Genomic DNA, 25,932 nt, shown 5'->3' with positions numbered 1-25,932 from the left:
TTAGAGCTTCTGGATTGCACTGAATCATTGCTTGAGGTATATATGGCTGGGTTTATGTGTGAGGCAAGTAAAGTTGGCAGTACGCCATTTACTGCAAACCATGCCTGTGGCTTCCTCAAACTGCTTGTCTACATTGTGTGTTTTGAATGAGTCAGGTGGACAAGAGAAAGATAAGCATTCACCCAAACAAAAGGCCAAGCCTGATGGATCAAGTTAGACAGTCAAATTCACCTGAGCAGACCTGAGGTAACACTTTATAAATATAGTAGTTAATCAAACAACTAAAAGTAAGGTCACACAACATGTCTTCCAAAGTTGAAGCTTTTGTTTCAAGCATGCAGTGAAGGAAGCAAATTAACCACTGTTTCAGCGTGTGTGTGGAAATTGGGTGTGTGGATACTTTTAGGTAAAGAAAAGATTCAACAGTTAAAACTTCACACATTAACAAAGCAGTCATATAAAAGCAGAGAAGATGAGATTAACACAATACAATGCCTCAATAGGTTGCTCTTAGTTATACTTCATTTAAATTTCAACATTGCCTCAGATGATTGTCTGAAATAAAACAGACACAAATGAGACCATTTTTGACAACTATGTTTGAATTTAATGAAAACTTTTATTAAGCAAGGAAAAATTTTAATTGATCTCAAGTGACAGTAATGATGTTTATAATGTAACACAAGATGTAACCATAATACATTACAATTTGTATTAAATTATTATGTAACCATAATACATTAAAAATATATTACACACACTATTTTTAAAGAAATATATAATCTTTAATCTTTAGCAATCAACAGATTAGAATGACTTTTAAAGGATCACTGATAATTGAAATTATTGCTGCTGAAATTTCAGCACTGTCACAGTAATAAATTACATTTTGCTATTTAAATTAAAAATTTAAAAAGTGAAATTATTTAGTAAATTAGTATATATATATATATATATATATATATATATATATATATATATATATATATATATATATATATATATATATATATGCTCAAATATCCTTGAAATTCCTTGATAAGAAGTGAATTCGCATACTATGGTGATTTGAAATTGCTCATTAAAATTTCATGGTACCATCTTTTATAATTTAGCACTCATCATCTCTAGCAACTTTCTTTTTAAAACCAGCCCTTTATTTTCTTGAACTTCAATTAATCTGCACAAGGTCAGCTCAATGCATCCAGTGTTTGTTGCAATTTAACCTTATGTACCGCAGCGACCAAACTGTGGAATCACACACCATTAGCGAGACATTCTTGCAGTCAGGATCATTATAAGGAAACTTTCAGACTCTGAACCTGCAGTGCACATCTGTAGTTTTTCCCCCCAACCTCTCTGTATCATTACAGGTCTACTGGTGGAACCAGAGCTCAAGTGTGCAGCGGATAAAGACTCCAGACCCACACTGACATCCTGTCTATATCAAAACTGATCAAAGAGAGAGCGGGAAAAGCACATTACACATGGCATTTCACTCTCAGCCAGTGCGTATACGTGTTTGTGTGCTTGCGTGGAAAAGCTTTGAAAATGTTGTTAGCTTGAAGTGATTATTCCAGCATCATTAGTGTATCTTATGCTTTTTTTTGCTATGCTGATTAATTATCTGAGCTCCTGTGAAGCTGTGACATGTGGAAAAGTGTTACTCTGAGTGCCATTAGAGGCCTTTCTAAAAGTAGTGCTGTAGTTATTTCACATCAAACACATTGGAGTGCTAATTTTAACATATTTTCTTTAAAATAATCCATTAATCAGCTTCCCTTCAGGTCAGATTGATTGTTTGGTTTGAAGTTAGTTTTCAATCTTCATTTTTAAGAAACCCTAGTCAAGCTTTCTCAGTTTTGCACGTCTGTCTTTCATATATTAAGAAATTCACTTTGAGAAAGCAAAAAAGGGATACAGAGAGAGATTAAGGTGACGAATGAACTCTGTTTGAGATGCCGAGTCATTGGGAGAAACAACTCCAACAATTCCTCACTGAGATCTGCCTTTCAAATTGGCTTGAAAAGTCACTATTCATTGGCTTCACAATGTGAAGTCAGAGCCTGATGTGCAGCTCTAACATCAGCACTTCCAGGAAAACAATACTCCAGTAGTTAATAAAACCATGGGCGTTTTTCTCATATTGCTTGATTTACTTGCTCAGTGAGCTTATGTTACTGTGATATGCAACTGTATGGGTAACATTTTAGATCACTGTTCCATCTTGTAAAAAAAAAAAAAAAAAAAAAAAAAAAAAAAAATTGTAAATAAACAAATAGCATTATAAAATAAATAAAATTTTACATTTTTATATGCTAAGGCAAATGACAGCTTTAGTTAACAAGTATCATTGTTCCACTCTACAATGAACCATGTGAGTGTTAATCACTTGATCATCTTTAAAAGCTTTTTAAATAAGAAGATAGCAATAAATACATTAATAAATAATAGCCTATGGGATTTATTTTTATATGCTAAATCAAAAGACAGCATTACACAACACCGCATTAACCCTGTGAAGTCCTTTAGACTACTATAAATATTTGTCCTGGGCCCTGTGAATTTAAACGATGGCCCTGGAAAAGTTAAGAGAAGTAGAGAGGCAAAGCACAAAAGCAGCAGGGAAGAAAAAGAGAGGAATATAAACGCTAGCCAAATAAAGCTCAAAGGCCACAGCAGTCAGCAGCCCCTTCGTTACGAGTTTGAATAGTCTGACATGCGCAAACAGAGTGTGTTAACCTTGAGCGAGGCTGAGGGGAAAAGGGGAGCGGAGGGTGGTGGTAGTGGTGCTAAAGGCCTAAGCAGGTGTGACAGTTCTGAAAGCTTTCACTGGACAAAAAAGGTTTCACTGGCCTCCAAGCAATGGTGAGCCACAGCTGACCTCACTGCTCGCCAGCGCCAGAAAAGAGCAGCTTTTATAATAAAAAAAAAGAACAACAAAAGAAGAAAAAAAAGCAAGCACGTATTTATTTAAGAGATACATACAAAAAAAAAAACAACGACGTAAAAGTACAGCACATGTTCTCTAGTTCAAAACAGACGAACAGATCAGAGATCACACTCTGCCAGGGTTCTCTTGTAACTGTAACTAATAAATAAACATGTACATCAACTATATTATAATCTACAGATCAAAAGATACGCAGCTGATCAAGTTTTAATAATACTGGGCCAAATTAATAATACTGTGGAAATGATTCACCAATCACCACCAACCCCTGAAAGTAATTCATTTTCCATTTTCATCCAGAGGGGGGCAGCAAACATTATATTATGCAGGGTGCACCATTCCTTCATAATTCACCACTGTTAGATGAGCCCTGAAGCTTATGCAAACGTTTGTGGATGTCTCCAAGAACCTGACAGCTTAACAGTTATTAATTCATGCATAACCGATTAACATTTACTGGAAGAACAGATAATTTTTGTATGACGAGTGCAGCACTAATATTATAAATCAGAATCACATATAAACTGGTGCATATTTATGCATTCTCAAAAAAAAAAAAAAAAAAAAATATATATATATATATATATATATATATATATATATATATCTATATATATATATATATATATATATCTATATATATATATATATATATATATAAACTGAATGTGACTGGCAGCCTCTTCCCAAAGCAAATGCATACATGCAAAAAAAAAAAAAAATCACATCTAAGTGGGCGGTCCCATACGTCTAGTTTGGTGACGTTATTTCTGCTCGCTCAAGTCGTTTGCGCTCGTCTTAAGCTTTTGTTCATCTGTTTCCAAGCGCGCGCCGGAGAGCAGGAGCCATTGCGAATCGACACAGCGGTTCAGCAGCAGCAGCAGCCAGTCGTGTGCCTCCTATTACCTCTTGAAGAAAGTGGATACTAAAACAGTTTCGCCGTCGGACGTTTGGTGTTTAAATCCTCTTTAACTCACAAACTCAACATGGAGAACGAGAACAAATACCTTCCGCAGCTGCTGGCGGAACGCGACAGCCTGGACGCGTCGTTCACGCACGCCTTGAAACTTATAACAGCAGGTAAAAGCCGTTGTTTTGTGAAAACGAAGGCGAAGAGGCGTGGGAATCTAGCCCGGGAACTTTTTGCGATGTAGATGAGTCGTAGTTTTATTTAAAGAACCGGTGGGAATCGACTGTAGTCGTTCTCTGGACGCGGGGCGACCGTTGGTCTCGCTTGAGCACGCGCGGGGGGGTTGTGTACGTTACTCAGCTAGAGCCAGGCACGTGCAGCCGAAGCCATTTTCCGTGCTTTTTTGGAGGGACAAACTCCACTTTTGCCGGAGGATATCGTTTCTTTGTACCCTTCTCTTTTGTGTGCGCTCGAAACCCGTAGTGCTGTAGAGTTTTATCCCCATCATTCCCCGCAGCCCCGTTTCCGCTCCAGCGCGCTATTTGAGCCGCGTGCTGCCGCGCGTTCATGGAAGGGGAAACTTTCGAACCAGATTACGTGTTTTATAAAACTTAACATAGCTAATTAGTATTTTTTTTACATTTTATTTTTGAGATACATTTTCAGTAAGATATATATATATATATATAAATATATATATATATATATATATATATATATATAAATATATATATATATGCAATTTTAAATAAAGATTTACTGCCCATTGCTTGTAAAGAGTGCTCTGTATCTATGGGGGTCAACGTGGCGTTTCTTTTTATCTTACGCGTCGAGTCCCAGCCGACATGCACTTATCGTGTTTGTCTAGACTGGAAAGATCTGGAAAGCTTCAGATGAAGTCGTCCAAGGCTGATCAAATGAAATTGAAGACGGGTGAATGTCTTAAGTTTGAGAATTGTCGTAGTAATAAAGACCATCCGGACCATATGTGGCTTTAGTCTGGGAAGTGTTGCATCTGGAGATGAAATTGATTTTTTTGGTGTAGGAAATGTCTTTTCCTGGCCTCGTTTCAACACGTCTTATATCATCAGCCTAGCAGGAGTTTAACTGTATCTTGTGGTTTGTATTAGCAGATCAGTTCCTTAAGTTACCTTTGCAGAGGCATGTAAGTGTTCATTGTTTAGCATCAGACTTGCAGTGAAAAGCTATTTAAAAAGCCGAGTCTATTGATTGATGGCGTTTATTTCCAGTGTCTTTGTGGCAAGCACTTTTCTTTGCAAACTGAAGCAAACACTTAAATCTCAGACAAACATTTGCCATTGATGTAAAACACGCTGGAGATGTACTGAAAAATATCCCAGGCCTGTAAATGATAACGTCTAATCCGGCTTGTCATGTTAAATGAGGGAAATGTAACCATGTTAATGTTCTCCTGACTGGTGATGCCCATTTTAAAGGTTTAAAACTTGTTTCTTAAAACAGATTTTTACTCTGCAATAAATTTCTGACCCTGTTGTTTGATGTAGAAGTCAAAACTTGTGTGCAAATGTTTCTGCCGATTGAGATTTGTAATGCATTTAATAGCTGGTTAAGCAATGATTGGTGAAGTATTTTCAAATATATTAAGTAGCTCTAGGTTTTGTATTTAAATGTTCAAACCTGATGACAAAACTATTTCTTGTGCCTTTTAGAAATCGAGAGGGTTGAGAAAGGAGAGGCGGAGAAAGATACAGACAGCTACCTGGACCTCTTCACCCAGAAAAACATCAAACTGAAGGAAAGGATTCTCATACCAGTCAAACAGTACCCCAAGGTGAGTGTCACTGTGGTATTCAGGAACATGTATGCTGTGCCGGTTTACTCGATTACATGTGCGCTGCTTCAGATCTGGTGTTGAATGAATGTGTTACACCTCAGTGGATGCAAAGGTCACCTGAGGGTTCTCGGGAGGTGCTAAATTTTTTAAAGGAAAGTAGAACTTATTTTAGGGCAAGAATTGCATTAGTATAGGAAAGAACTATTAAAGAGTGAAATAGTAGGTCTGAACTCACCAGGGGCATATTTTGACAATTTTGCAAACCTTTGATTGTTGAAGCCTGTGAAAGGCCTGTAATCTGTCGTGAAGAGGATTAAGATATTTTCCAAATGCATGTTTCTTTGTGTGCGTCCTGTGATAGCTTACCTGCCAGAGGCGATCAGACCATTTGATTGAGTCCTCTGCTGGTTTGTGAGCATAGCAGTGTATTTCTTTGACCTTGCATGTTTATTCTCTAAAGTTTGCTTGCCAGATCAGTTGAGACTAGCTGATTTTAACATTTCATTTTGCTCCAACTCTGTCCAGAATCCAATCTTGCTCTTTTTTTTTTTTTAACTATTACTTGGAGGTCAGATTGGTATGCATGTTCTGCATGACTGATTATGCCGCTCAAGTCCAATTGAAAGTGTTGTTTCTCTTTAAGAACGGCTTGTTATATTAAGCTTTTGCTTAGATTAGATTGAAAATGGGTTGTCCTGAGGATGTGCATCTTCAGAGTTGTCTTTGTGTGGTCACTGTATCTCTTAGAGGCAACACATTGTGTTAGATCTTTGCTTATGACTTGATACACAGCTGTCACCTGCACACAAATGTATTCCACAGCAGACTTTTAGGTTCTCCCTGCCGTGGGTTACTTTGATTTTAAAGGTTAGATTTTACCTCTTTGCTTTTTTTTTTTTTGAGTGGCACTTCTCTTTGGTTTTCTACTAAGAAACAGAGGTTTTGTTGTCTCCTGAGTGTGATTTTATTTTTATTTTTTTCCTCCAATTTTGTCTGAATGTCCTCATCTATGCTTTCCCAGACCGTCTAACGTTACCCGTGTCTTTGTGTCTAGCGGTGCACGACTCTGGCCTTTGATCTTTGCATTCCATTTAATCTTGTCCTTTTCTGGAAGATCAAAACTATCGAGTTTTTAGTCCTTGAAACAAGTTTAGTCAGGCTGAGTGAGGTGCTGTTGATTTCTTTAAACGCTGTGGGTTTAATATTTAATTTTCTGTTGCTTTGTGCAGTTTAACTTTGTTGGGAAGATCCTCGGACCGCAGGGGAACACAATCAAGAGACTGCAGGAGGAGACTGGCGCTAAGATCTCTGTGCTGGGGAAAGGATCCATGAGGGACAAAACCAAGGTAATGTGTCATTGCATAAGTTTGAATGATTGTTGCAAGAACAACTTTTACCAGGGGCCCCTCACTTTTGTTGCTGGATTTTTAAGGTAGCTCTAAAAAAAGGAATAAAAGGATGTTTCTAGGCTATTTGATGCATCACGTTCTGGTTATCTTGCTGTGAGAATGAAGGTTTAATGACAAACTAAGGGTAAACTATATCTCATGAGCTACTTTTTGTGTTTTTCAGGAGGAGGTCTTGAGGAAGGGTGGTGAACCAAAGTATGCACACTTGTCCATGGAGCTTCATGTGTTTATCGAGGTGTTTGCTCCTGTTCCTGAGGCATATGTGCGCATGGCTCATGCCATGGAGGAGATCAAAAAGTTCTTGTTCCCTGTAAGTACTCAGAAATCTGCTCCAGATTCAAGAAAGACAGCCCTGAGATCATTGCAGTCAAGTGCTGATATTGTGTTTTGTCTAAGCTTTCTGTTTATAGTGCTGTGATTTATGAATTCCAAATGGACCATTGTTTAAGTCCAGACTGCCTGCATTGTTGGATTGTAACTCCACTTGCTTTGCCTGTGGCAGCAGATTAATATTTAATCTGATAAATCGGTTGTTTTCAAGCTCACTCTTGTCTAAACTGAGTGACTGAAAGGTTTCACTAAACTGTGTGTGTTTCCCTGTAAATGACTTTAACCTTTGTGCACTGTGGAAATGGCCTTATATGAGCTAGGTTTCTCATGCTGAAGTTACGTTGTCCAACTCTTTAAGAATCTGTTTTTGTGGAAAGCCACTATTTGCATGTCCTTATGTTCTTGTGGAGAGTGTCGTGTTAGTGAGCTGTGTGCCTACCTCGCAGGACATGATGGATGAGATTTGCCAGGAGCAGTTCATGGAGATGAAGTTTCTAAATGGCGGTCAGGAACATGGAGGCAGAGGCCGAGGAGGGCCACCCATCAGAGGCCGTGGAGGTCTTCCTCCTCCTGGAGTACCCAGGTACCCACACTAATGCGTACATCTTTTTAATAGATTCATTGTGACTCTTTTAGTTTGAGCTGGATTTGCATTCAGATTCTAAAACTGGTATTAATGCAGAGAAAACGTAACACTTTTTACTTTTGCAGGGGTCGTGGTATGCCCCCACGTGGTGGCCGTGGTGGACCTCCTCGAGGTGGAGCCACAAGGGGAGCTCCTGCAGGTAGAGGTGGACCATCATCCCAGCCGCCCAGAGGAGCAGCTTCCAACCGCGCCCGTCCACCCGCCCCTGCATCTCAGCGGATGCCCCCTCCACACCCTCCAACCCAAGATTCATACGAAGATTATGTATGTTTCTTTATTTTTTTCAGAATTTGCTTTGAAGATGTTGAGTGCCCTTTGGATTGATTGTTTTTTTTTTCCCCCTTCCTCTTCAGTCGTATGATGAGAGCTACACAGATGCAGGCTATGAATCCTATGACAGCTACTACAGTCAGCCACAAGCGTAAGTTAAAAGTAAATTTTTTTTTAGTACATTTGGGAGTCCAAGTTTCCTCAAAAAGACCAACTTATAATTATATATAATTTATAACAACAGCTTATAATTATTGTGGTTTATAGAGGCTTTTTGGAAACATCCCAGGGTTTTTAAAGCGCAATGTTCTTGGCTTAGTATGTGATTTTAGGAAATTCAGGCCAGGTTCTCTTGTGTAAGAGTTGTTCGTTTAAACAGTGTTTGTACTTGCTTTTTTTTTTTTCAGAGAACCAGAATACTATGACTACGGACATGGAGAGACACAAGAGGGATATGAAAACTACGGTAAGGTTTTTTTTTTTTTTCACGTTTTGAATTTTAAATGTTTTATGTGAAAGATTTAGTTTCCTGGTCTGATATAGGGTAATTTAATTCCCATCCAATGGTTTGCTGTTGCTAATGTTTTCAAACATTTATTATAGTTATTTTAAGGATGAGGACTCGTGTTACATTTGAAAACGCTAGTGTTACTGAACAGAACAGTTTCTGTATTTCAAGGTGGTTAAGGAAGTATTACTACCCGTGAGACCTCACTAAATGTTATACTTGTACATTTGGAAATAAGGCCTGATGCATAAGCTGTCTGAAATCACATACTGTCTAGTACAGTGGTTCTCAACCACATTCCTGGAGGACCACCAACACTGCACATTTTGCATGTCTCCTTAATCAAACACACCTGATTCAGGTCACCTTCTCATTAGTAGAAACTCACAGACTTGTTATGGGTGTGTCAGACAAAGGAGACATGCAAAATGTGCAGTGTTGGTGGTCCTCCAGGAATGTGGTTGAGAACCACTGGTCTAGTAGGTACTATATTTGGTCTGAAACTTTGTGACTTAAACAAGTACATTATATTTAGTATGAATATGGGTAGTATGATATTTTCAAATGCTTTGAATTTGGACATACTATAGCTTTCACATACTGTTTACATACTCAGCTACTCTGTAGTATGGAAGTAGCCATATTCGGATGCAGCACATAGTTTGATCCATAGCATAGATGTATTAAAATAAGTATGAAATAAAATGTGTGAATTAGTGCTCTACCAAAAACATTTTACATTATTTTTGAATAATTCCTATAAATTTGAGATTGAAACCATTCTAACACAGAGTCTTGCCCTGAGCACTTGCCAAGGTAGATTTGGTCAGTAATGTTTTTAAGGTGGGACTTAGTGAAGGTCATTTACACCTTGGTAAGCTATAGTTTGCTTGCTGTTAATCTTATACACTTGCACTGTGTGTTTGGTCCCGCAGCTCAAAATGACTGGAACGGGACACAGCACTCTGCTGCCGGTGGAAAAGCTCCCCCTCAGAGACAGACTAAGCCTGGGTTAAGGGAGCACCCCTATGGACGATACTAAATCTGACTAGTGGAACGTCACCCAACGCATCGCCATGACAACTGTTTCCCATGGCAGCTCACGCTTTAAGCTACCCGACAAAAGTAATTGTCCGTTTGTTTTTTTTGGTTGCGTTTTTTTACTCCGGACTTTTTTAAAAGAAACTTGACAGAACGGCATTTGAATGCCTCAAGAATAAACACAAACTTTAGAAGGATTCGGTTAAACATGGCTGTTTTTTTTTTTTTTTTTTTTTGGTTAATTTTTATAATTTTTTTTGTTTGTTTGTTTTTGCCAGTATCTCTTCCTCTGATCATACCTACCCTTGCTTTTTTTGCATATGTCGATGGTAAACATTTGTTCCTATGATTGGAAAAAGTATTTAGCTGAAAGGTAAATCCTAACAACTGTACAGCCACTTTTTTTGTGTCTCAGGACGCCACTTTAATTTGTGTTACCTTTAAAAACTCTGCTGAGGTGCAGTTGCAGATTCCCATGTAGGCTACATTTCAAAATTCTGTTTAATACTAGCATAGCAAAAAGACCCTAAACGTAATGTCTGTTTTGTAATAAGGAGTATAAATTACTGAAATGCAAAATGTCTTTAATGGTTTTTCCAACAGCCATTGATTATTCCTCATTTGATTTAAATAGCCTTAAAAGCTGTAAATGTAGATTTAGGCCTCAATATTTTTCCTTGTATCTTTAGAGTTTTGAAATATAGCCCAATTAGACGCTGTTGAGATGGAATGTCCTCAAATCCTTAATTTGTTAAAATTAGATGTTACTTTTCAAAAATGTTCTGCTGAATAACCCATGTTTGGCTACTTATGTTTAAAAGAAAAAAAAAAATCAAACATGTCAGATTATCATGGATGACACCATGCTATATAAACTGCATGCACAAACTGCTTTAAAAAGGATTTGGACAACAATCTCCACAAGGGTCATCTCTTTCTTATGTAAAGGGATACTGCAGCTAAAACCAACTCTATTGTACATAATTTAAAAAGGAAAAAGAAAAAAAAACAACAACCCACATCCAAACTGTACTTTACTGCCATTTAGTATTTGTATCCTCTCCATAAAATGCAGAATGACACATGTGTAAGCTTGCCTAAATAGGTAACTAAATCTGTCCAAAACCTGTTTTGCAGCAGTTGTCAATAAAGCCTAGATTGTTTTTTATGAAACTTTAACCTGGTTTATTTTTCTTTGTCTTCATAAAATCTGAAATGGCCTTTTAAATAACTTCTAAGCTCCGGTTCCAACATTTCTTCCTCTTCAAAAAAACAGATTTTAAATTTAAAACAATGCATGTAGTTTGAAGACATAAACTACAATAAATGAGTCTGTTTAAAGTGTTTGATTTGACAATTAAAAGCACACCTTTAATGTTTCTCTCTCTTTTTATACTTAAAAAGGACCCTAGAGGTAAGACCTGTGCTCTTTAAAATAACCTGGATAGCTTCCTAATGTCTATAGAGAGAACTAAAGCATTCGATGCTTGGGTATGTATTAAACTTTTCTTGAATGACATTTTATTTTTGGTCTCACTCAGAATAAGAAATGTATTACAGCCTGAAATAATTTGAATTTAAAAGTTATGCAGGGGCCATATTTGTCAAGACTGATGCAAAGACAAGTTGGCTGCTTTTAGCAAAAAGGACAGGAGAGGACGGTTAAACTTTTAAGTGCAGCATTGTAAAGGTAACCCTAACCCTAAATTTGTAAGTGAGTAGTGTTACATTTATATACTTAAAACTGTTTGGTAACAGCGTGCAATGATTTAAAAGATTCAGTCGTTTAAAAAAATATAAAAGTAAATTGGAAAAAAATATACAAATACGCATTAAAGATTTTGCTTATAATAATATTTCTGTACTAACATTTTAGAGCAGAACTGTAATGCAACTCATGCTAAAAGTACTCAGTGTCAAATCTAGATCCATCTGTATGTAATGCTGCTCCTGTTTTTTTTTTTCTTTTGCGATTTAATTGTTTAACGTATTGAAACACTCAAATGTCCTACCTGAAGAATTTACCTGGAAAAGCTTGAGTTGCATGACTCAAACTTGGCAGATTGCATGAGCTTCCTCAATACAATATAGTTTATCATGGCAGTGTTTGGTTATTTGCTCATAGCGATCTCTCTTCCCTCAGGTTGTGATGCCTGGAAATTCCTGGAAATGCAAAGTTTAATTGAGAATGTCAGACCTCTCCTCAGGTCAGTTATCTTTTCCACTTAAACATGCATCAATGCTTGTTCATTAAAAAAGTTGTTACTTTTAATTGTTTGTACTCTGTAGTTTTCATCCATCTTAATTCTGATGAGTCAAAGCTTTCCAAATCTGCATGTTCTGCAAGAAGCACTAAATGGCACAAAGTTGCACTGCCCTAATGGGCTTGCTTTCCGGGTTACACTGTATACTCAGCTCTGTAATTACTGGTAGCTCCAGTGACTTAATGTGATGAATGTACTCATCATGAAAGATGATTCAAATGTCTCAGAGTTGTGTGTGCTCCTCTCTCTTGCTTGCTTTGCTGATCGACTTGCTATTCTTCTACAGGAAAAGACAAGTGTTTGTTTGCAGTGTAAGAACAATCTTACTTCTGAACACCAGCTGCCTTTAAGGAACCATCTGTGGACAGTCTGACCGAACAGCTTCTGAACTGGGTGGAATGGCAGAAATCGATGGTCCTGTCGACTAAAGTTTGAACCAGCAACCTCTTAATGGGTTAAAGCTGAAAAGTCTTGAGTTCTTGGTGGTGTTTATATTGGCTCTCCAGTTGTAATGCAAGGTTATTTTCTCTGTGCTGAAAGTTTCTCTTTTCTGTTCACCTCATCCAGTGCTTTCTAAGCACGCTTTACTTTAAATGGACTACTTCTGTTCATGTTGGCTATGAAATTATTTTAACAAGCTCAAAAATTCTGTCCAGGCTCTCCAGACGTCTACTTCAGACAATACTCCAGTGCTTTATTCTGCAAGACAAGCATGTCTTCCTTGCTCGGAGGAACGTACATGCTAATTTAGAGCTGTCCAGCCCCTATCTCTTTGCACAGACTTTGTCCTTTAATTGCCATGGTAATTTTCATCGTGCTTTTGAGTAGATGTGTTTGAATGGGTTTATGCTGGTGGAGCTCTAATGTTTTTACCTTCTGGATAAAGGTTTTTCTTGCCTTAATTGAGAGCTTTCCATAAATTCTGCTTTTCTAATCCTCGCTGTATTTGTGTCACTGTTAGTGTACATTGCTGTTGCTTCCATCTTTTGCTCCTTCCCTCCCTCCCTCCAGTGCACATTGGATTTGAGCCTGTCACTTTGACCAATTACCATCGCTGACAGTGTGTCCGTCCCCCCGTGGAGCCGCCACTGGTTGCCGACTGGCTAACAGGACTAATGCCTTATTGCATTAGAGACAAATCAGTCCTCGGCACAGATTTTAATAAGCATATGCCACCGCTCAAGTGCCATCGAGCAATTGGAAATGGGTGTGTGTGGGTAGGTGGTGGACCGATCCGTATGCAGGCTTCACCGTAATGAGAAATCGCAAAAGCAGATAATGGAAATATTTAATTCATTTCCCAGACAGATACTAGGGGGTAAAGAAAACTAGTCTTAAGCAGGAGGAAATATTCAAACCCACTGTGTGCACTTAATGGGTCTTTGTTTACATGGTCATATCTATTTATGTCAGACATGTATGGCTTACAGCTGCTGGGGAAATGCCTCTGGGGTAATGTGCAAGGAATGTGTGGTGGTCTCAAGCCGGGGCATTGTGGCTTGGCAGCTCTTTCCTCTTAACACATTGTGCATGCTGAAAACAGGAAGCATGGCTTTGCGAATGCAAATGAAACGCTCACACCACTGACTGTCTGTCTTCCTGCATGGCTATTTTGCTAGTTTCACACCTAACCAGTACACACTCCAGGGAGTCAGGGTTTTGAGTGCACGGGGAGGAGTTGTGACTGTTTCTGGCTCACCTCCTGGAGAGCCATGGCTGCTGGCCACCTCCTTCAGTGTGAAAAGCTGGTAATATCTAAGCCTCCTAAAGGTCTCTCTCATTGTGCTGTGATGAAAATGAATTGAATCCATCCATGTGGAATCTGGCTTGAGTAATCCGTAGCCCTCCAGGACTGAGAGTTGGACACCTCCACCTTGGTTTTCACTGAAGTAACATTCCATTGCATGTTTTCCAACATCCACATAAGCAGACGCACATAACACAATGTCGGGAAACAATGGGAATTGCTTGGGATTAGTGATGAAATACAAATGCCAGGAGTCTGTATTCTTTTGTTTCCCAAAGAGATTGATTGAGCCTGTATTTACAATTCAGCTAAACTGGATTTGAGCTTACTAAAGTGCCTAGTTGTTGGCCTTATCTCAGTAGAAGCAAACTAAACCTGTGGGGTCAGAGAAACCATTCAGTGACTTTTTCAGAATTTTTCTTTACATTTGAAAGTCATTCAAACTTGTTTGGAAGTTGGTGCAACCAAGAGCACACACACTCAGCCTGCATATTATGTATGACTACAAAGAGAATACTTAAATTCACAGATGTTTTTACCTGTTTTGTCAAAAATAAAAAAAATAATTCATGAAGTGGCTCTTATGTGTCTCTTTCAAAGCTTGTCTTCATGTCTCTTGATGGCTTCTCCTCAGGGTTTCAGACTGTGACTACAGTGGACTTAAATGGAAAAATGTTCAACAGTACAGTAAGTCGGTGTATATATATAAAAAAATAGTGCGGTAAAGAAAGAAGCAGTGCACCCAATCAACTACCGTGTTTATAAAATGGTTCTGCAACTTGACTTCCCTTGAAAATTTTACGCTTTGTTTAAAGCAAAGGTCTTCAACCCTAATCAAACACACCTGAACCAGCAAATCAGGGTCTTCAGGATCACTTGAAAATCACAGGCAGTGTGTTGAAGCAGGTTGGAAATGGACTTAGCAGGAAGGTGGGGCTGTATCCAAAACCAGCCCCTCTACCCCATTCAAATTTTCTTAGATTACTCCACTAATATAGTCCCTTGAATTGACACTTAGTTTGGCAGAAGTGCTGCAGATGCCATTGTCTGTTGATATGACCAGAGTTCATGGGTGTTCTCTATCAGCTATTGATAAAATATGGTGCATTGTGGGATTGAATGAGTGCGCTTGATAATGTCCACAATGATTTGGACACCACTACAAATGACTGTCCCTTTTATGATGGCAATTTCGGAGGGTTGAAGACTTCAGAATTAAAAGAACATTTACGGTTGAATATAGTTTATATGAATAGCATCTGTTGCCTGTCAGTTGCCACAGAAAAAAACATACTGGCTTATACCTCAGATTGTAAGATCAGCAGAAATCCATTTGAAGTGGATGTCCATGAGGCAGCTGTTGTACAGATTCCCCATAGACTTCCATTGTAAGTGCAAGCAACATTCAGACAATCTGTAATAACTGCTTGTCCTGCTGGTTGCTGTGCTGAGCATGTTTTGAAACCTATGAGGGTGAATAAGACATTAATCATTCGGCTCTCATGAATAAATTAAGTCTTGTGTACTTTTAATGCACAACGAGGATAAGCCGGGCTCCTAGAAAATGATGTTTAGCTCAAACCTTGATGTAAGCAGGGTCTGTTGAGCAATTGTGGTGCTTTTAATGGAATGTGTGTTTAATGAGAGTGTGCTCAGGTATCTGGTGCAACAGATGAGGATCAATGAGACATGCAGGGTGCTACTCAGCTTGAAGGGAAGTGGGCGCCGGTCTGCCCTTTGGCTGTGCTCAACAAGCATTAAGTTGTAGAGAAAGTATCATGTTTTAAGGTGTCTTTACACAGCCAAATTCAGTATAAAGATGCATTGGCACATAAAATTCAGACTAAATTACGTCTGCTCCAATCTACCTCAAGCCCTTGTATCAAAGTATACAGTTGTAATAGCTGTGTAAATGCATTAATGGCACTTCAGAGCAGCATTAAACCGTCTGCATAAAGATACCAAAATACCACTTCAGAAGTGCTTCTGTGCCACCTTTTTGGTGATAAACTCATGGTGTTGCTGAAGAACCTTAGCTTTTAGTCTTCATGTATTTATAGATGAGTAATTACTTCCATCCTTGTGTTTTCAGAACATAATTTGGCAAAGTTAAATGACTAAAAAGGAAACTGTTCTCATTGTGACCTACAACCCACGTCGACGGTACAGATCCGCCCGCTCTCATCCTTCCTCTTTACTGGTCTGCTGCCAATATGTTCGCTCTGAGTGAGACTGAAATGGCAGCAAAGCCTTAGGAGCGTTTTCATGTGGAAAGTAGTTGCAGTTGATGCAGTTTATGCTTTTTATCGTTAGTATTTCCAAGCATATCCACCTCCTCAAGCTAACCTCGGAATGACCTTTTAAAGATCGTTTCTTGTTGGGAATCTAGTTTAAATCCAACGGTCTGTCACAGGTCACCGCAGCGGTCTTCGTTGACATGTCCGCGCATGCTGTTTCTCTTCTTTCCTGTTCACATGGAAACCCTGGTCCTCATTAGCTCACGCACTTGACTCCAGACCCCTCTCTGCGCTTCCACGGGAGCGAATCCCTCGGAAGCAATTTAGGGCTCGATATAAATCAATTTTTATGTTAAATAGTTGCCTTGAAAGGAGGTGTGGGGGTGGGGAAGTGTGTGCTTTACCAAGCCGTAGGCTTCCCACACGTCCCTAGTGTTTTAGTCACAACGTTGACCACTGCAGGCTGTCTCTGCCTTCCTCTCTCTCACTCTCCACAAGTCTTAGTAATTCACCTCGCTTGCTCATTCTCTCCTGCCAACCTGCAGTTTTCTTCTTCTTCTTCTCTCTGGTCTCAGGTTTTGACCCTCTGCGGTTGTTGTGCCTTGCCTTTGGCTCAGCTCTAATTTTAGTAGGACTGAAGAAAGTCTAGCTGGGGAAGGTTGAGGGGTCTTTCTGCAAGGCTCAGACTTCCAACCTAATTACCCATCCTGTTACCTCAGTATCAGCCTCCCTGCAGCATACACATCCAGCGGACACAGTGGTGACTCAGTCACCTCTCCATAGATCAGAGCTTTTCACTGAGAATAAGGGCCGGATTCCAGTGCAATTGCCATTTTGGTATTGGAGTGTCAACTGAAAACATAATTTGGGAAATTGGAGGTTTGATTGATATTTTATTATATACCTGTCACAAATTTAAAGGTGCCATGTGTAAAAATTGAGGTAAAAATATCCAAAAAATGACCTACACGCATCAAAAGAATGAGAAGAAATAAGGGCGATGATGTCATTAAAAAAATGTCAAGTTATAGTGCTGCAGAGATATCAACCTTAATTAGCATTAGCATTACTAGCCACGGCCCGACAGGTGTCGTAATACCAGTTTCGGCCATGGGAGGCGGTATGCGGGCAACATAACCACCAGCCAACCTGCAATACACGAATAACTCGCACGGCTTGTGGGCGTACTTGAACCTGATGTCAAGCAACCGCGCTCGGAATCACAAATCAAATCCGATAAGAAAAGGAGCCGAAACAGAGTAAACATCGGCACTGCTTTCCATCGCTGGAGACAACTGATGGACTTGAAAGAAATGAGCTTCGACTCCGAACTTGCAACATTTCTTTTGGATTGGTAAGTAAGATGCTGTTAGTATTTCGCTAGAAGTTTGTTTTATATGTTTGAGTATTTTTTTCAGGAAGTTATAACATAGAAATGTATCGAAGGCTGTTCGATAAACGTGCTAATGTTAGCGCTGGCTAACCGTAGCTGCGTTTGATAATTAGCTAGCTATAACTTACCCACAGATCCGATCCGGTTTTCACCTGTTATCTACCAAAGCCCGTCTCTACCAAGCTGATGCTAAAATGTAACATTACCTAAGAAGCTTGAAATGTCTTCGATGATAATGAACCCGAGAGAGAGAGAGAGAGAGAGAGAGAGAGATAAGCAGCCGCGGCGCGCCGCGCAGAGCGCGAGCGCGCCCCGGCCGCGCGCGCACATCACTCACTATATTCAGAGCGGTCAAGTTTTTGAAAGCGTGTGAAAAGAGTCAATTGCGTGTGTCTCCCCACGGTGAATGCTTGAGAGTTGGCAGCTCTGGTTACGTTGGTTGGCGCTAGCTTGGTCAACATCAGCTGTCTGATGTTGACCAATGATGTTGACAGAATGCTGTCTGTCAAATTAATTTAACTCAAATAATGTGTATATAAAACTCAAAATGTAATATGAACATATTCACTGGTAAAGGTGAAGGGGAGATCACAACTTGAGCTTGAAGATGTCATGTTTCAAAATCACTTGACATCACCCAACCTTCCTCTGGAGGCAAAACGTCCTTTAGGCTTCGGCTATGGCTCTAGGGTTGTTGTTGTGAAGGTAGGGGCGGAGCATAGAGACTATGCCGTTTCTCGTTTGTTACTCTAGAGTAGACCAATTCACTTTATTGAGGCATACTGCCCCCATCTGGTATGGAATGTGGAGTATGACTTGATTTTTTTGCCAGACATTACACATGGCTCCTTTAAAGGGAGACTAATTAAAAGGGTAAATAAGAGTTGCCAATTTGAGGAACTGTGCAATAGTGACTGTGGTTGATACAGCAAAGTATCAACCACAAAAGGCCAACAAAACCAAGGTCATGGGTTTGATTCTCGGCGTGCATGACATATTAAAAAAAATATACCTTGTATACCTTGAATGCAGTGTAAATCGCTTTGGATAAAAGCATCTGCCAAATGCAAAAAATGTAACATTAGATGTGAACATGATTAATCAAGCAATGGTCAATATGTCAGTCTGTCACTAAACCTATATTATATTATACTAAATTTGCCATTAGGGAGACTATTGATCTAACTAGAGTCTTATTTTCCCTCTCGCCTAAGGAGTACCAGGATACTGCAATAAGCTCCTGAATACACAATTTATCATTCCCCTTAACCTAGATGAGCAGAACTAGTGGTTAAACAGTTTATGTCTGGTGTCTTTGAGTTCAAAACTGGTAAGAGAGCTGCTAATTTGAGTCATTTGCATTTATACAGTAGGTAGCTGCATCAGTTTCATTTTATTCTGGAATTATCCACATTGTGCTTTTTAATGGTGCTTTCTAAGACAAGCATTACTATTGCTCATATTTAAGAGTTTGGGGTTTGAACCAATAAGTATTACAATGAAGTATTAAACTTTGGTCACTTTGGTAACCATGAGATTTGGTGATGTGGAGTGTACGTTTCTAATTGCTCCTATTGTTTCTCTGATTTTCCACTTGCATACCGAATTAATGGAGATCATGACAAAAGGCTAAAATGGGAGGTAAATCTGTGCTCATTCACATCAGTGATCGCTATGTTTGAATTGACAAGACCGTGATCTGAGTGAAGTGCTGGTGTGTCTGCAATATCTAGACCCATATCCAGGTTTGGTAGTGTGAGATGTTTTGACTGGAATGCTTTTTTTTAAGTAGTTAGCCAAATAGCTAAATCCAGTGTTTGACAAATTTATATCAAACACAATTTTTCAAAACACAATACAATTTATATAAAAGTTGAGGGTCTACTTTCCTAATGTAACAGATGGAAAACAATATTTAAAAGGAATAATATTTCAAATTTTATAGTATTTGTGAAAAGTACCCGGATGATGTACTACTGGCGAGATTCTGAAGTGTGCATTTGATAGACACTTTACTATACCATGAGGAAGGTAACATTACAAAGTCAACATGCCAGATGTAGTACATCCAGATGTAATTCTTACTGCTACTGTACTTACTCAGCATGCAATTTTGGATGCACCTAAGGACTCAAATTGACGAATCACATCAGATTATAGTGCTATAAATGCTAAGGTCTTAGGTTCGATATCCAGAGAATAAATGAAATGCTAAAAACGTATGCCTTGAATACAGTGTAAGTCGCTTTGGATAAAAATAAGGGGGGGGGGGGGGCCTTTTAATTTACATAAACCATTTGAATAAACTGATTTACTAGAATGAATTTGGCTTTTCAATGCTTCATATAAGAGAGTGTAAGAATGGACCATTGAAGTAAGTGCATTTGATTATTCCCTCAGATGCTCAAAAACATTAGCATTAGAATTTGATTGTGCTACACTGCTGGATAAAGTAGTACTGAAAAAGTTAGACTTGTGAAAATAGCTGAACTACTGTAACTGCTGAAAAATGTAGTACTTTTAGTTAGCAAGCAGTAGCGGCAACTTATTTCTGAGTAAACTATCCTTCTGAAGCCAGCATGAAAATTTAAAGCCTTCAGTTTAATTGCATATGCTTTGCCATTCACAATGAGAACCTATATGGATACTGTAATATGTAAATACTTTGAACACAACTAATGTGTTTTTTCACAGTAATTTCGCTGAATACATTCCCCATGAAGACTGTGAATGGAAACAGTGCCCTGCTTCCACATGACTTGGCTGCAGCTGGTGAACCTTTTAATCAATGCTTGGAACATAAAACACCTCAAAGCGTCGTCCTCCTGCACTGCCAAGGCCAACGAGAAAGAGGTTTGAAGAATGTACTCTTGGAAATATTCCTACTTTAGGTAATAGAACGTGTCGACTGTTGCTGCCTGGCTTTCTCCCACCCTCTCGAGCTGTCAAACCGAATTGAGTCACATCTGCTCTCTGCATTCCTTTGAAGACGAAGAGATGAGTTTAGCAAATAAACCAGCTGCCTGTAGGGAAAGCCAGCACCTGTAACGAGGGATGTCATTAGCCACCGACTAGACAACCATGTCTGCATCTCAGCCTCCATCCGTAGCGTCCCTCACCCGTCTAGCTCACCACAGATACCTGACCCATCGTTCTTGGCGTCCCGCACTAGGTTTTAAGCTCTTTTGCTGGCTCTGCTGTCTCTATCTGTTTTGTCTCAATTTTGCCCTCTCTATCTCTCTTTGTGCAGCGCTCTGTCTGACAGGATGCCTATTTCTGAGTCACAGCCAGACTCATGCTCCTATGGGCCCGCTCATTTTATTGATCTCTCTCAAGTCTTTTCTGTCCTCGTTAGTGAGAGAGAGCAAGCTGGGGGCTCGATGCTGTAGTACCGCAGGCTTCTCTTTTGCTGTTGGCTGGTTGAGAATCCAGTCCAAGTTGTGATTGATGATCTCTGTGCTTCTGCCGGTGTTCAATGGGTTGGTACCCCTGCCCAAGGGTTTTATACAAGATTCTGGTGCGTGGACTTTTTAGAATTAAAACCGTTTTGCTGATTCTCTTGCTTGCGTAACAGACGGTTTGTCAGATAAAGTGGGCTATTGTGGAAGATAAAGCTCCTTTGATGATAAATCCTTAGATTTTTATTTTTTTTGCCTCTGTAGGGAGTCTGCTACATGTTCATGAACTCTCAGAAATAAAGGTACAAAAACTTTCACTGGGGCGGTACCTTTTCAAAAGCCACACCTTTGTACCTAAAGAGCTCATATTGGTAACTTAAAGGTACATATTAGTACCTAAAGTGTACTTATTAGTACCTAAAATGTACCACCTCAGTAACAGTTTTTGTACCTTTTTTTCTGAGAGTGTGGGTCATGTGTCTGAATCGGGCTTGACGGGAGGGAGGTCTGCCATGATTGTGCAGTGACCTGAATGGAGTGTGCGATTCAAAACTGGAAGAGCTTCGCTAGCTTGCACAGGACTGTATTTTTAAGGTCTCTCGTATTCCGGCTGAATAAAAATATTAGAAAGATTAATCTAACAAAGATGTGCCATATTACACCGTAGAATGTAAAAACAAACAAACAAACAACAACAACAACAAAAAAACTTTGCATTTACAAAATTAAGCTTTTCATTGACATTATTTTCATGACAATATATAAAAAAATATATGATTAATATTATGTAATATTCCCTTATTAAATATTGAACTGATTACTATTAGTGACTTATATATTGATATTGTTCATGACAATATATTAAATGTTAATATTTAATATTCAATTAAATTATCTAATTACTATTTAATTGTAGTCACTTTCCATTAAAATTATATTAATTACATTATGTTCATGACAATATAGTAAATAATATACATTTATAATTTAATATTCATTTATTAATCGCATGATTATTAATTTTAGTCACTTTTAGTAATTTTTTTTAAATTACAATTAAGACTGAAGCATTCACTCTTCAAAAAGTTGTCCATGCTAGTCTTGCACTATATTGTTTTGTGAAGGCAAACAATAGTTTTTTTTAGGAGAAGCAAATATTGAGGTCATTTTTCACTGTGAATTGTTAACCATTGTGACGGAATCACTGAGTCAGTGAACTGAACTGGATCAGTGTGATTCAGACTGGCTTGATGAACCGAATCATCACAATTCACTGAAATAGCATTACTTCTCTCATGAACTACACAAGACCTAATGTCTAGACTTTCAGTGAATAATGAATTGAAACTAGCTTCAGAAGATTTTGAATAGCACACAGGTTGATTTTTTATGGTGCTTTTGTATCCTTTTTTATTTGATTTTTATTTTTGGGTGAACTAACCCTTAACGGTCCTTTTAACAGTATTGATTTATTTATACAAAATATGATTTCTTTTGACTATTTCTTTTGTTTTGGGGAATTCAGTGTAGCCAGGATATTTCTTTGACAATATTTAAGAGACTCACTCACGTATACTTGACTTAGCTCTGTCCTTTCAATCTTTTTCCGATGTCTCTTTGCTCTTTTTGTCCCCTGTCCTCCATAAATAGTGCAGCAGCATGCTGTCGTGCAGTGTCTTCCAGTGCCGCTGTCTGTGTGGGCCTCAGGCTGAGTCTGTTCTGTGGCCCATAGTGGCATTAACACTCCCTCTGAGATGAACACACACTCTGCAGAAGCACTAGCACAGCTGGCACTTTACACTCAAACTCCTGACAAGACTAACCATGGAAATAAACACGTATATTGTCAGTGTGTTTAGTTTCTTCTCACTTTTTCCTCTTTCAGACTGCCTGACAGTATGACAAGAAGATGCACCGCACTGAGGGTGGAGGTCTTCGTGTACATGCTTACTAATGAGATGGTTCTCTCCATCTCTCTTGTGTCCTTCCCTCTTAAACCCCTTCAGGCTGGGTTTTAATCTTTTGTAAAGGAATCTTGGCATCAGTTCTACCTCTGTAGTGTAGACTGTTGGGTCTGTGGAGTTTCTGGAATTGGGTGTGTGAAATATTTCAATGTCGTAAACAGATAACACTCCTATCCCTAGATTTGTTAACTAATTAGTTTTGCTGGTTTCATTTCACATCCCAAATTTGTGGGGAATTAAACACAGTACCAGTATTGTTTATCACACACAAGTAAACAAAAATGTCCTCAAATGAAATGGTGAAATATACTGTATGTATATGTATGTTATAGACTAGGGTTGTAACGGCATGATTTTCACGGTCTGATAACAGTCTCAGAAAATACTAGTTTCACAGTCCCGCGCTCTGCGTACTATATAATACACTGTGATTTTATATTAATTCATTTGTAAATACTCCAGATACATTTTTCTTGGTGGAAAAAATCAACTATGCTGCCTGTCAACTATAACTCATTCAGCCTATAATATTCACACTCAAATAAAAATGCTGTATGGCTTACAGTACAAACATTTAATTGCACACATCACAAAAACGTACAGACCCCAAACTTGAGGTGGTTTTTGACTTTCGAAAAAAGGTTGATGTGAATAATGGGAGTAAAAATGCGAATAAACTCCTGCAAGCGCATCAAAAAAGTCATGTGACTTTGCGCTATGAAACGGAAAACCTGACTAACCAGCGGACCGATCTCATTCCACAGCATCTGAAATGTTGTTATGGTCATTTGAAAATGCACGTGCAAAGTCTGTAATCAAAGTATTTCTGTATAATTGCCTCCCAGAAATGTCTTACACGACTGCGTTCCCAAACAGCAACATCCCAAAAAGCAATGACCTCATTCACTGTGTTTCGTCTGCTCGCTCTGAGGCGCAAGTATGAAAATTATTATATTTTTCCTACTTTTCTTAGTGATTTATTGTGCCAGTTTATCAGGAAGTGATGATTTTGTTCTCTTTGACTCGTTGAATGGAAACAGTGCTTGTTCGCAAATGTTTTATGCAATATTCCAGGTTTGCGCTTAAGTTACAATCACAACTTCGGATGGAAACCCGGCTAATGTGTCCTATACAATATATGTCTAATTTGAAATGCTTCTACCAAATTACAGGAATATGTAACCCCCCCCCCCCAATTATGAATTCTGTGTTTTCTCCACTTGATTATGTAGTTTAGCACTCATGACAGCAGTAAGCTGTGACTGACCAATCAGATCCAAATATTCCTGAGAGCTGTGCATGTAATATTATATAGACTCCACTCAGAGTCATGCATTTTTTCAATTTACCTTGTGAGAAAGCAATACTCCATGGTGTTGTTGAATAGGTCTACAGGGTCATGTCCGTAGCACCATCAAAATAGTCCTTTTGAGATTCACAGTTTGTCATTTTACGAACGCACCAGCTTACTTTGTAAGAAATCAATGCTATCACACTGTTTTCATAATCGCAAGCGCTCCACACATTTTATATGGAAAATGATATTACTCTTCAATATAGAATTATAAAAGAAAAAAGCTCTGTGCCTGAGATTTATCTCTCTTCCTCTCTCTCTCCCTCTCTCTCTCCCTCCACCTTTTAGCAGCTGCTTGCACAATCGATCAGTTTAAAATTGCTGCCCCTCAATTATGCAGTGTGTATGTTTTGAAAAGCAAACATCCAATTTGTGAGCGGTTTTGTTTGACCTCACAGTTGATGTGGCCGCTTTTGACCTTTGAACTCTGACATTTTCTACTGCTTTTTATTAGATGCTTTAGGTTATTTTTAAGAAGCACAGAAAGCTTGAATTCATCTGTGTATAGCTTAAATACTGAGATGGCAGGTGATGCAATTCTGCTACAAGCACAGCTGCTCTTCTGAATCTAGTTTTTCTCTAGTCTGCTGTTATATAAGAATAGGTATTTTAGTATTAAATGAAATGTATTTCACAGCCAATTAGCACAGCTAACAAAACTGGGGGATTTCTCACTTTGATTTAGCACTGTGCATAAGCCATCTTTCTTTTTGATGATGCTGGTATATATATATACTTTAAGTTTTAAAAATCTGAAATCAAATTTTTTTCTTTTTCATTTTAACCCAGAAATAAAGTTTAAGAATTTGAACATTTTTAAAACAAACGATACGACAGAAACATAGGCAGCCAACCAGAATCCATCCGACATTAAAGAGCTTGAGCATTTAATGAATTTATAATAAACAGAACATTATCATCCATTGGTGTGAATGCTAATATAGTTATCTTTATAGTTACAGAGCATGTTTTTTTTTTTAATTAAAAACGTGAGACAAAGGCAGTGGAATGGGGGAAAAAAATGTCGAAGCCAAAGACAAATTACCAATAACTAAAAAACATAAAAAATAAAAAACACAAGATCTTGAGTTTTTTTTATTTTTTTATGCTGCAAAAGCACAATGGTCAAACAGATCTAGTGCATGTTTACATTAAACATAAAAACAAATAAAAAATACATACACATATATACACCGATTTTTCTGCTATATATATTATATATATATATATATATATATATATATATATATATATATATATATATATATAATAGCAGAAAAATCGGTATATATATATATATATATATATATATATATATATATATATATATATATATATATATATATGTGTGTGTGTGTGTGTCAGCATAAAATCTGTGTAAAAAGAAGCACAAATTACAGTTATCATACAGGAGAGGCAATTTCAGCCCTATTATACTGTAAAGGCAGTTTCCTCAACCTGTCCCTAGTAACTAGCCATTTTAAAGAAAAAAAAATGTCAATGTTTAGGGTCCTCAAATAAGGCAGTTGTTAGTGGTTCTTTCACACTGGGCGATCTGAGGGATGCACCCATGCTCTGGAGTTGAACAGGTAGATGTACTGCAGGCCTGGAGACTCGGTCCTGTTTGAGTGTGAATCTCTGTGGATGCTTCTTTTGTAATGAAGTATTGATGCAGTGGTTCTGAGAAAAAGG

At 38.4% G+C, this 25,932-nt stretch overlaps 1 protein-coding gene across 3 annotated transcripts; it reads left to right on the top strand.

Moving 5' to 3' along the window:
• Window positions 1–3,740: 3,740 nt before the first annotated feature.
• On the top strand, window positions 3,741–14,468 carry LOC109057598 (KH domain-containing, RNA-binding, signal transduction-associated protein 1-like). 3 transcript variants are annotated; one of them, XR_006162648.1, is made up of 11 exons: window positions 3,741–4,033; window positions 5,555–5,676; window positions 6,909–7,025; window positions 7,252–7,398; window positions 7,865–8,001; window positions 8,130–8,328; window positions 8,418–8,485; window positions 8,742–8,800; window positions 9,778–9,967; window positions 12,027–12,090; window positions 12,434–14,468. XR_006162648.1 is itself a non-coding variant. In XM_042776795.1 (9 exons), exons 1-9 carry the CDS (start codon window positions 3,940–3,942, stop codon window positions 9,882–9,884), a joined length of 1,050 nt encoding a protein of 349 aa, XP_042632729.1. In that variant the 5' UTR covers window positions 3,741–3,939; the 3' UTR covers window positions 9,885–11,062. The 3 variants fall into 3 exon arrangements, 1 of the variants encoding a protein (XP_042632729.1); XR_006162649.1 differs by lacking the exon at window positions 12,434–14,468 and having other exon boundaries at window positions 11,288–12,091; XM_042776795.1 differs by lacking the exons at window positions 12,027–12,090; window positions 12,434–14,468 and having other exon boundaries at window positions 9,778–11,062.
• The last annotated feature ends 11,464 nt before the right edge of the window (window positions 14,469–25,932 follow it).

The sequence above is a fragment of the Cyprinus carpio genome, chromosome A19 (genome assembly GCF_018340385.1).
Source record: "Cyprinus carpio isolate SPL01 chromosome A19, ASM1834038v1, whole genome shotgun sequence".
NCBI lineage: Eukaryota > Metazoa > Chordata > Actinopteri > Cypriniformes > Cyprinidae > Cyprinus > Cyprinus carpio.
This window is presented reverse-complemented; position numbering and strand designations above follow the sequence as displayed.